This window comes from Vidua macroura, chromosome 16 (assembly GCF_024509145.1).
Source record: "Vidua macroura isolate BioBank_ID:100142 chromosome 16, ASM2450914v1, whole genome shotgun sequence".
In the NCBI taxonomy this organism is placed as follows: Eukaryota; Metazoa; Chordata; class Aves; order Passeriformes; family Viduidae; genus Vidua; species Vidua macroura.
Window position 1 is genome coordinate 1,813,164 of NC_071586.1, and position 12,202 is coordinate 1,825,365.

At 49.6% G+C, this 12,202-nt stretch overlaps 1 protein-coding gene across 14 annotated transcripts in view; it reads right to left on the bottom strand.

Moving 5' to 3' along the window:
• Positions 1 to 566: 566 nt before the first annotated feature.
• UBN1 (ubinuclein 1) overlaps positions 567 to 12,202 on the bottom strand; it is a 28,303-nt gene continuing 16,667 nt past the window's right edge. For 3 of the 14 annotated variants that reach the window (XM_053991690.1, XM_053991691.1, XM_053991682.1), the window contains 6 exons: positions 10,622 to 10,672; positions 9,503 to 9,545; positions 7,968 to 9,194; positions 6,340 to 6,592; positions 5,945 to 6,034; positions 3,823 to 5,022 (listed from right to left, as the gene is read on the bottom strand). In XM_053991690.1, coding sequence (XP_053847665.1) covers positions 4,943 to 5,022; positions 5,945 to 6,034; positions 6,340 to 6,592; positions 7,968 to 9,194; positions 9,503 to 9,545; positions 10,622 to 10,672 — 1,744 coding nt within the window. In that variant the 3' untranslated portion in view covers positions 3,823 to 4,942. The other 11 variants (XM_053991694.1, XM_053991687.1, XM_053991688.1 and 8 more) reach the window with 10 other exon arrangements.

A 12,202-nucleotide genomic window follows, 5' to 3' on the forward strand; every position in this document is an offset into this window, starting at 1 on the left:
AGCTGTTGGCTCTTTTCCAAGGGGAAATTGCTGGAGCAGCATTGAAGCTGGGACTAATGAGCAGCATTAGATGGGAGTGAAGTGCACTAAAGAATGTGACTGACTGCAGGAGAACAGTGGATTACACTGGGATGGTACCTTTCAGAGCCCATTCACTTCCTTTTGCCCAAATTTCAACTAATACCCAAACCCTGGGGATGTCCACGAAAGCAGTCATAAGCATTCCCTGCTTAATCCTCCTGGCTCTGGGGATTAACACTATTATTTTACCTTTGTGAATGAAGAGATCAGGGAGGATCTCACTGGTGCTCTGGGGTCTGAGCCCCACATGTCCTTTAAAGCTGAGGTCAACTTCAAGCACCATTAGGAGCACAGGGAATGAGAAGAAACATTCCTACCCCTGCCAACAGCTGTTACACAGCTGCCATTCACTCACCATGTAGGAGACTTTAAAACAGTCAATAATTCATTACTCACTCGAGACACAGATGAGCATCCAAGCTGCAACAGAAATTCTTGGAAACAAAATCAGGGAATAGAGGTAAGGAGATTGGGGAAGAAAAGCATTTTGGAAAGTTTGAAACAATTTATTGAGTTGTTCTGTACAAGATTAACATTTTTCATACCACCCCCACCATCTTCAGCAAGACAGTGCCAACACACATAAAAAAAAATAGAATAGTAAACTGCAGCTCTTACACCCAAAAGGAACTGCTATCCCCAGGTAAGTGCCATGGGAGCCTATCCCTCCCCATTCCATCCTGGAAGCGCTGCAAGTTGCCTCACCAAGGCAGAGGTGCCAGCCTGGCTTCCCATCAGCTGCTCTGCATGGGCCTGCCTTGCTGCCACTCTGCTCCACACCACTCACTCATTCATTATAGCATGTAAAGAAAAAATATCCCACAGAATTTCCACCACATAAACATTTCCCTGAGGCAAGAGGCTTCGCTGAATTCCTAGGAGGAGGGCATTCTGCTCTGGCCGCGCACACGGGGGCTCCCCAGCAGAAGCATTCAAGTGAAAGCAAAGAGAGGGAGGAGAACCAGTACCTCGAGTCACTCGCTGAGAGACCCTATCCTACCAGGTGTCCCAAGCTTTCAGCTCCCAGGGGAAGGTGAAGGTGCCAAGCACCCCTCAGGGTGAGGCCTTCAACAGGAACCACGCGACATCCACTGCTCAGAGTCCACCAAGAAATGCTGTGCTTCGTTCTACCCACACGAGTTCTGTCTTTGGCTCTTCTGCAACAGCCTAGGTATTTTCTGTAAACAGACTTGAAATCTGAGCTGTGTCCACTCATTTGAAATACAATCAACTCACTGATCCTGGGCAGTTATGTATCAGCTCAAATTGAAAACAGTCTTTCTCAGATCTTAATAAAAAACAGAGGAAACTATAGCAGACATTTGCTGATATCCTGGGGTCAGCATCCTTCCCCAAAGCTCAACGAGGAAGCTACAAGCTTTTCCTTGGAATACCAGTAAATTCTACATGGATCAGCACTACCCCTGCACAACTGGGATGTGGCTGTGGGGGCCTGATAGAAGACAGACTGGGCAGAACAGGAAACCAAACCTCAGAAAGCTCAGGTGGAGCCTCAGCCTGCCTTAGCCTGATAGGGGGTGCACAGGGGGAGTATTTAGTTCTAAAGTTAAAAAATGAACAAGAAAAGCCACCCCCCGACTGTAGATGGTCCCTGTTCCTGCAGCTGTGCTGAGCACATGATCCTGGTGCAGGTACCATTGAGCAGAGCAGTGTTTTTCTCTGGAATTCATTTGACAGGTCGTGGCCTTGGTTCATCTTGCTCATTCCCTTTGCCCATCAAACTGATCTTAACTCACAACCCTAGGAAAGAATGGCTTTAGGGGAGGGCCTGGAACCCGCCTGCACATACTGGGATGGGAACTGGTGCTCCTGCTGGATTTGGGACTGTGCTCAGTCACCAGGTCACCACTGAAGTCCAGACAGTGCAGCTTTTTTTTTTTTTTTTCTCTGATGTGCAACCATAAAAAGCTCTATTAAATAAACCAGAATACATTTTAAATACAGAATGATTAAAAAAGGGTTGAGGAGCACACAAAATAGGGCTGAAATGTGTGTCACTAGTCCATTCTTGCTCCACCATAAAAGGCACTGGAATTATGTCTTCTGATCCATGTGACATGCTAAGAAGTATCCCATTCAATCCAATGCATTCGATGGCAATGAGGAAAAAACTGAGCAGGAAAAAAGCATCCCTTTGGAGGGAAAAAAATCCAAAAACTCAAAAGAAGTAGAATTCTAAAAGTCGATGACTGCATCTAAAAATGTCTTTAGTCTCTAGAGTCTTCCTTCTCCTCCAGAGGGGAACATCAGGTGGTTTCTCAGATTCACCACACAGGAGATGTTAAATCCTCCAATTAAGTGTAGCACAGTTTTATAGTACAATTGGAAAGTTACTCAAATGTCTTCAAGAAAGCACTGGCAGTGCTAGAATTAGCCAAGTAAATCCAAAGCAGAAGAAAGAAGCACCTTTCATACCCTCCATGGGGAGACCAAGGAGGTAACTGGACTTGGAGGTACTTGGCAGCTACAGACACAGGTGGGTGGGAATCCACTGCAGGACCACCCGAGCCTCCCTGCGAGCTCCAGCTCCTGCCAGTGCCAGGGAATGCAGGAAGGGCAGCAGCAATAAACAGTGCTACAAAAGGCTCCTCTCATCAGGGCACGGCTCCAGGTGGCCCCACGTGTGCGGCTCAGCTCTGAAAGCCTCTGAGCAGATGCCCCAATGAGTTCCTTGTTGCAGTTCAGTCTCTCCAGTTGTCATAAAAAAAAAAAAAAAATAGAAAAAAATAAAAGAAATCAAAAGACATAGCTGGTATCCAAAGTCCATGACCTGTTCCTCTGGGTTTTATCCTATGGGTGCTGGAGCTCCCTTCCTTGCAGGCGTCACAACTTGCGCTGCTGTGCATTGGACCCTTTGCCGTGAAGCTGAGAAGCATCTGAAAGAAAATAAAACAGCTGGGAAGGGGGTTCGGCACCAGCCCATGGAGGGTGGGCAGTTGGGACAGCCAGGCCTCTGCACAGAGGGAAAGACCTACTCTTCCTTCCTAGCACCAAGGGATCAAGAAGAAGAGGATGTGCTTGGGGACATCTCTCCACTGGGAGCAGCCCAGCCTCTGAGGAAGGGACCAGGGAAGCACTGAGGGTCCTGTGGGCTCCCAGCAGAAGCCCCACAGCACAATTCCAGCTGCCAGGGAACTCCTCAGCCTGTGCCTGTCTCTAAATCCACCCTGACACATCTCCCCCTCCAGGAATCCCAAAATACATGGTGTGGTTGCCTTACCAACAGGTGGTTGGAAGTAACCTGTTGCACATTTTTGCTGTTGTAATCACAGAACCACTGAGGTTGGAAAAGACCTCCAAGACCATGGAGTCCAACCTGTGACCCATCTCCAGCTTGTCCCCAGCCCAGAGCAATGAGTGCCATGTCCAGGCCTTCCTTGGACATCTCCAGGGACAGGGACTCCAAACCTCCCTGGACAGCCCCTGCCAATGCCTGACCACCATTTCCATACAGAAACTCCTTCTGATGTCCCACCTAAACTTTCCTGTTTCCTCTTGTACTGTCACTGGTTGTGTGGGAGAAGAGGCAAACCCCTCACCGAGAAACTCCTTTCAGGTAGGGCTTTAGGTGCTTTATTGATTATTTTTTGAATTAATTAATTAGGTGCTTTTTAAATGAAGGCTTTAGGTGGCCAATGACAGCAACAGGATCCATAGGAATCTCACCACTGATGGAACAGAAAGGAATGGATGTGGAGGACAAGAGAAAATGCACTGAAGAGAGAAAAAGGAAGGAAGTTTAGGGAAGCAAAAGTTTTCCAGGAGCAATTAAAACTACTTCAGACTGTGATGAACAAATGGGAGTACTGAGACGTGCAGCTAAGCAGCAGTGGCACCCAGCAGTGCAGCAACTTCTCCTCCAGGCCAAGAGCAGCTCCTTTGCATGCAAGAGCTCAGCCCAGCACATTCCCAGCACCACATTCCCAGCCCCAGCACAAGGAACCTCCACCAGCAACGGAAGCACCAACCACACACAGGCAAGCACTGGATGCTCTTTGCTCAGAGGCTTTTGGATGAACATGGATATAAAAGCATTTTTATTTAAGGCATCAATTCTCTTGCATTTGCAGCAACCTCCCACACATCTTGCAGTGTTCAAACACAGCAATGCAGCTGTGGACACGTGTTGGCACAGCCAAACACAGCTTGTGCCACAAAACACAGGAATTCATTTTAAGGTTATGGGAGTCACTTAAATATCTACTGTGTTCTCCTCCAAAACACCAGAATTGGGAAATGTTCCAAGAGATGGCAGCAGCAGGCTCCACCTCCAATCCTTAAGTGAAAACACTAAGTAAGAAAGCAGGTCCTTGCTGAAGCTGGATCCATGGTCAATTTTCCTTCACTTATTCCCAGTGGTCTTTTCTCTTCTGGCCCTACGTCCTGCTGAAGAGTCCATAAAAAATTCTTCTGCTATAAGCCCTATGAACAACAGTGAAGTGATCACTCTAAACTCCCTCAACTAAAGGGACAAAGAGCTGCTCCTCAGTGACATGGAATATTTTGCAGAAGCCATGTTCAAGGTGCAATCTGATTTCATTCCAGGAAGTGTGATTTACAAACAGGAAGGAAGGGTCTGTCACACCAGTGATCACTGCCAGGACCTTCTTCAGCTCTACCACAGCAGCATGGCACAACCCACGTCAAACTTCAGCAAAGGAAGCAAACCCAACCAATTCTTTGCACTTTCACAAGTGCACAACACACTCTTCCTTCTTCAGCAAACAGGCACTGTGCTCAGCAGTCAAAGGCCTTTTATTCCATGACTCCTCCAGGATGCTACATCGTTATCCATGCACACGGCCACAGGACCAGGCTAGCACTCCTAAATCAGGCTCACTTAGCCCAGGAAGACCATCCCAACAGGAACAAGTACTAAGATAATGGCACTGAACTGTACTGAAGTGCTAAAGAACACACCTAAGAAAGCAGAAATAGGAGTTATCAGGGGAATAAGCAGCTCCCCAAAACAGGTAAGCACGATCTGCTGGCGCTGAATTTCAATTTTCCTTACTTCTCTCCTTATTTGGAAAAATCTTGTTTTATGCATCACTTCTGCAGGCATCAAACTGGGGCAGGAACAGGCTTAACTGCCAAATCCTCACGTTGTGAGCAGCAAGTGGAGCAATCTCCATTTACACTACAAACTTGTTGTGAAGGAGATGCTGGCAATTAACTCAGTGCACAGACACAAGACAGTCTGGTCTGACACATTTTATGTAGGCCACCAGGAACAAAACTCCCCAGAGCTGGAATATTCATTCCAGAGCAGTCCTGGCAGGCTGTGCACAAACAGGCACAGCTTTCATCCTGGCAGGATAATTCCGAGTATCTGCAGGAACCAATACTTGCTGTAAGCATTGAGGACTCATCATTCCAGAAATCACAGAATCCAAGAATGGTTTGATTGGAAGGGACCTTAAAGCCCATCCCATTTCACCCCTGCCACAAGCAGCGACACCTTCCACCAGCCCAGGCTGCTCCAAGCCCTGCCCAACCTGGCCTTGCACACTTCCAGGGATCCAGGGGCAGCCACAGCTTCTCTGGGCACCTTGTGCCAGGGCCTGCCCACCCTCACAGCCAAGAATTTCTTCCTAATCATAGAATGGCTTGGGTTGGAAGGGACCTTAAAGCCCAGCCTGTTCCACCCCCTGCCATGGGCAGGGACACCTTCCACCAGACCAGGTTGCTCCCAGCCCCTCACTCTGTACCTCAGAGAGGCTTTAGTGACAACCACACAGCTGGAAAACATGGACCACCCCTTTGGCTCCAGCCCTGAAGGAAGGATCTGCTGAGATAGACTCACAAGGGAGAAGACAAACACAAGCATCTGACAAGTTACCTGGCAAACTCTGTGGTAAATGAGTGGACAGGGCAGAGTGTGGGAGTGGCGCTGCGTGGTGGGGGCTGGAGTGCAAACCAGCCAGAAGACCTAGAGAGAAAACAAAGAGAGGAGAGGGAAAAAGGAACAAATACACGTCCAAGACAGAAATGAGCAGAGGAGCTGCAGCAGTTAGCAGAGGTCAGGTTCCAGTTATTGGCACTTCTGGGCGAGCTCTAGGGATGTGCCCAAGGTTCTCCAAATGCAACTGCTGGAGATACAAAAGCAGGGACCACAGCACAAAGCAACAGCCAGAGAGATGGGCTGGTGTGCAATGGGGCAGCCCAGCAGAGCACTGATGTTCTATGTGGGAGCACAGGCACAAGTGACACACAGGTGACCAGCAGGATACTCACTGTGCCCGAGGCCGTGGTGGAAGGTTCCCGGAGCAGGTCCCGTAACTATTGCATCCTTGGAAACTCCTGCTTTTGGGGAGGAGTCGGAACTGAAGGAGATGACATGGAGAGGGAAAGAATGAATAGGAGAGATAATACCTAATGGGGTGGAGCTCAGGGCAGCTGGCAGCTTTGGGTTGTTGGACTTGTAGGATGGAGCCAGTACACTTAAGGAGGAAGAACTTGTTAGCAGCACAGCTCCACTAGTTCCTTTCTGCAAAGCAATGGAAAAGGTCAGTCAGGAGAGGGAGAATCAAGGTACACCATCATTCATACTTACAGGTCTGCAAAACATGGAATGCTCGAGAATTCCCCCTTGGAAAAAGCACCCTCTCAGCCAGGGCCCAAAAGATGCCAACACCTGAGGCCATCTGCAGATGGACATTGGCAAGCCAGCTCTTCTGAATGTGGCCACGCTGGATTTGCCTCCATGACTCCCTTGGTGTGGAATTGTGCCTCCACTAGGCAGAGGAAAAATTTCCACACTGCCTGTGAGTTCCAGGGGTATGCTTCCTACTCACTTATGGCAGCACACACTGCTGACAACTCCAGGCACCATGGTCTGACACCCAAGGCACCCCAGGATGTTATTTAGGATCTCTCTCATGGAGACAGGCACCACTGGGGTGTGCTTCCCAGCTCTCCAGCTCAGGAACAGACAAGACACATAAGCTGAGCAGTACATGCTTTCCATTTAAACACACTCCTTGTATTTCCCAGCTCTTTCCATGGGGCACAAAGGAAGGCAGGCATAAGCAGCCAACAACAAATGTATACAACATTAGGAACTATTGCTTTTTTGCTATAGATAAAAATTAAGCCACTTATACCATTAAGTAATACAATGTTGTAATAACACAAGTCTGTACTGACAACCCAGCAGTCCTTCCTGAAATGTTCTGTCCCAACAAATATTGGGAAAATTTCTCCATGGAAAGGGTTGTCAGGCACTGGCACAGCTGCCCAGGGAAGGGGTGGAGTCACCATATCTGGGAGGATTTAAAAGCCATGTGATGTGGCATTTGGGTTAGAGGTGGTCTGGGCAGTGCTGGGGCAGTGGTTGGACTCAGTGACCTTAGAGGGCTTTTCCAACCTGAATGATTCCACGATTCCATAACCACAGGTAATTTACTCTAAGGGCCAGTCATGACAAAAGTGGCAGTAATACTAAAATGACTTGGAATAATTTAAAGAAGGCTAAGCTTATAGATCTAATTAATGTCAAATGCATCATTATACTTTTAGTTTATGCAATGAATTTTAGCTCTTGTGAGAAATTACCTTACTGCACTTTCTCTTAATCCAAATGGGACCCCTACTGTCCCCATAACTTGCAGAGCCAGGGCAGGACCATGACATAGCCAGGGCAAAAATTGCCCTTTGGAAGGCAGCACAGTATTCAGCTTAGTGGTTATTTAAGCTGAAAATTAAAGCTGGAATTCTGGAGGGCAAGCCCAGGGCAAAGGCCACAACTTTCTAGTCTAAAACAGCTGAAATCCAGACCGTCATCCAAGAACTTCAGCAACTGCTTTTGAAGTGCCCCCTTTAGGGGGTGAAAGAGGCAGGAGCTCCCAGCACAGCCCCCTTACCGGCACAGAGGTAGAGGCTGCGGTGCTGCTGACCACAGCTGGCTTTAGGGACGAGGTCAGCAACTTGGCCACCCCCTGGGTGCCCCCACTGGAATCTCCGTTGGAGCCTCCGGGAGGTGCCACTAGGGTCAGCTTCTGGGAAACAGGAGTTTTCTTCACGGAGGAGCCGGAGGCCGGGCGGCTGGAGGCCGAGCCCGGGGAAGGGGCCGGAACGCTGGGGAGCAAAGTCCCAGAGGAGCTGCCCTGGTTGGCAGGAGCTCCAGAGGAGGAGCTGCTGGAAGAAGCCCCGTGCTTGGAGAGGGACCCAGCGACAAAAGGCGATTTGTAAGATTGTCCTGAAGAGCCAGAGCCACCCGAGTGCTTCCCGGCGTAGCTGAGAGACGACGAGGACAAGCCTTGGCTCTTGTGGGAGCTGCTGGAGTTTTGGGTGCTGCTTGGGGACGTGGAGGAATGGAAGCTCTGAGCTTTGGTTGATGATTTGACCTGCTGGAGGAGGGAGCGCTGGGGCACAGGGGTGGAGGACTTGGGATTCTGCAGTTTGACAAAGGGAGCTGGGGAGGTGAAGGTTTTCTGGAGCTGAGCACCAGGGTGGAACACCTTCACCTGAGAGCCCGGCACCGGCGCCGAGGCTGGGGGCCCGTGGCCTGGCCTGACCAGGCTGTGGTGCTTCTGTTTAGCCTGGTGGGCATCAGGAAGGATTTTGCTGGGGGAGGCTTGGCAGGAATGCTCTTTGTAATTAGAGTTCTCTGTCTTCTTGTCTTGAGAAGACTGGCCCAACGCCAGGGCCTGCTCAGCTAGGAAGTTTAGAGGAGACTGGAGGGAACCAGAGGATGATGTAGGGGAAGGGTTGGGCTTTGGAAATGTCCTCTTCTCCTCTGAGGATGCAAGAGTTGGGATCTTCTCTGGTGGAGCTTTTGGAGCTGCAGGAAGAGTAAAGTCAGGGCTCCCTGCTGCCCTGCTGTTCAGCACAGCCAGTTCCTTGGACACTGCTTCCAGGGAGGAGGTGGGGTTGTGAATCAAGTCCTCATCCAAGGAGTCATCCTTGAAGGTGGCAGGAGTGGCAGTGCTGCTGGCAGCTTGGGCTGTCCCAAGGGACAAGAGTTCCCTGGTTTGGGCACTGATGCCCAGGGCTCCTCCCTGGGGCTCTGAGGACATGGCCAAGGTGCTGCTCGAGTGCAGGGAAGGGACAGACACCGACAGCTTCTTCTCTGGCTTGCAGGAAGAGTCCTGGAACAACATCACAAGAGAAGGCACAGTCAGAAGAGAGACAGGGTTTACTGCTGAAAAGGGGAGGGAAGGTTCACAATCTGGGGATAAAAGGCAGCATACACATATTCTCTGCCCGTGAGCCCCCACTTCCCTCCCAACTGCCACTGCCATCCATTTTAGCTGCTGTTCCAGTTGTTTTTTCCCAGCCAAATACTGAGCAGAGCCATTTCACAGCAGCTGACACAAAGCTCAAACACAGGGCTCAGGGTGGCAGTCACTTGACTTTTGGCACATACCATCTATGAGAATCAGAAAATAGAACTCACCTTCACTTTCACCTTGGTAGGAGCTATAACTTTCTTCTTTGCCCTGTTTGGAGGAAGACAAGAGAAACATGGCTCAGTGACTGCCCCCAGGGAAGGAGCCAGCTGGGGAGCACACCTGGGCCCTGCTAGTGATGATCCACTGAGTCTTTGCAGGGAACAGAGGCAGCATCTCAGGTTGCTAGGATTCAAAACCACATGACATTTGGTTGCTGCTCTTGGAAGCTCCAAGCAGATCAGGGAGTGGAGCAGAGTCTTGGAATGGCAGCAGAGCAGTGAAACACCCACACACACATCCTGCACCAGCTGCAGGACCCCACTGCTGCCCTCCTACAGCGACGCCCAGAGAGAAACCGGCACAGAGACTGTTCTGCAGAAATTACACCCTTCTTTTGGGTTCCCAGAAGAAGCCAAGGATGCAAAAGCATCTGCCAAACTCCCAGAGAATAGATCTGGTCAAATGCAATCTCTGGTACAAGACATCCCTGAGCTGCTGGGTGGTGTGGCTGAGGGAAGGATGACTCTACACCCTATTCCACTTCCCCTCACTCACCCAGTGCCAAGAAAAGGACTGTCTGCCAAGCTGACACCAGCCTAAATCCATGTCCTCATCTATTATCAACCACCAGCAAGATCCATGAGACCCTTTGGATTAAAGCCCCTGCCCAGCTGGATTCTGATGGCTCTTGGTTTGCCACCCACCAGCCTGCTGCACCCACCTTCACTAGTCTGAGCTCATGGTGACCCTCCTTGAACCAGGCAACAAGAAAGAGGGAATCCAGAATCCAGCAAGGACCAACTGAACAGGCTGCAGTAATCACACTCCACTTTACCTCCCTGAGCCTCCCAGGCCCAGCATAGAGGCCTGACTCCAGGCTGTTGAACCAGAGGCAACCTGCCTTTAAAGTTGTTGGTTTTGACCTTATTGAAGGCTAAAGCACCTGAGGAAAGTGTTGGGAGATGTCACACACAAACAGCTGCTCTCCCTAGAGCTCCCCAAAGGAAGCAGCGCCAACCTATGTGGGGGGAGCCAAGCAAGCTCAGGTGCTCCTGCAGGATCCCCCCAGGCCCCAGGGAATGGAGATCACCAGTTTTCACTCCAAGGAATGCTGTGATACTCACAGGACTGATGTGAGGTGTCCGTGTACACGCCTGCTCTCCTTAAACAGTGTCCTAAGAAGGGAAGAGAGCAATGAGAAGTGATATCCAGCAAGACCCAGTAGAGCAGCTGGGATCACTGGAGACAGAGCTGCACAGTACAGCAGGGGACTTGGTGAAACTGAAACCACAGAGAGCAAACAAATATTCAGCCCTTTGCCAGGAAGATCATCCCGAGCTGCCCCACACAGTTCTCTCTCTGGGGAGCAATGCTTGTAGCACTGGAAAGGCCATTAAGGCAGTGGTTGGACAAAGCCTAAGGAAAAAGCTCTGCCAGCTTACAAAGCCAACTGGAAAGGCAAGATCATCACTCAGGGCCTTCCTGCTGCCAGAGATCATCCAAGAGCTCTCCACCCTCCAGGGAGAAAGTTCCCTTCCTGTGCCTCTCACCCAGCAATGAAGGAGAAGGGTCTGTGCTGCCTTTGTGCCTCAGCCTGGAGCTGAGGTGACTCTGTACATCACAGCCCTTTCTGGAAGGACTGACTGAGCACAGCCAATAGACTGAGCTTCACCCAAAGCCCTGCACTACTGAGGGTAGACCAGAGTCTCCTCCAAACACTCTCTGACCCAAACCAGCTGCCATTCAGTTCCCTCTTACATGTCAGGGAGGAATTACAAACATTCCTTCAGTACTGGCACATGGAATGTGATTCCTGGCTGGTATTAACTTTTGTCATCATTTTTCTCTTAAAAAGCAAGCTTATGTTGACCTAACATTCTGTTAATCATCTCTTCGTTCAAGAGGAGGAAACAGACTCATGGCAGGGTCTCTCTAACTCATCCATGAAATTGCTGCTCTGTCCACCTTCAAGTTCCTCTTACAATGAACTTCTGAGACCATGATGACAGTGAATCAAGCTGACTTATCCATAAAACTGTTAGTTTTCCTAGAGCTACCAATCCCTCCCTGTGGCTGTCACTCTACCCTCTGTCTTTAAACCACCAAGTCAGAGAATATCTTGAGTTGGATGGAACCCAGAAAGATCAAGTCCAAGTCCCAGCAGGAGAAACCATTGTCCTTGAGCCACTGGAAAGCAACCAGGAAATCCACTTTTATTGAGGCATTACTTACTGTACCACTGAAGTGCCTCCTACACTGAGTCTTGGCTGAACACCTGAATGCCCAACAAACTTGGGAGTTGAAGATTTTAATTTCCATTTATTCAAATAAAAGTGTTTAAAACTTGGCAAACTGAGACCCTCAGGCTGGGTATATCTTCATTAACGAAGCACTAACTTCCCCCACCTCCTACTGCCATCTTTCAGCTCCTGCACCACCACACTACAACCATGCTCAGCACTGAGCTTCCTGTGCACATGCAACTGCAACAAACAGCCATGGACTTCTCCAAGTGGATCTCTGATGTGCCACTCATACTTACTGCTCTTAGGAACTGCTACCTACATCTTCCTTTATCTCCCAACACTCAGAAAGCAAATTCAGCAGAGAAGACAGCACTGCCCAGCTGGTGAAATGCAAAGAGACATTGCACTTCTTCTTCCAACCCAGCTTGGGTTGGAAGGAACCTTAAAGATTCCACAAGT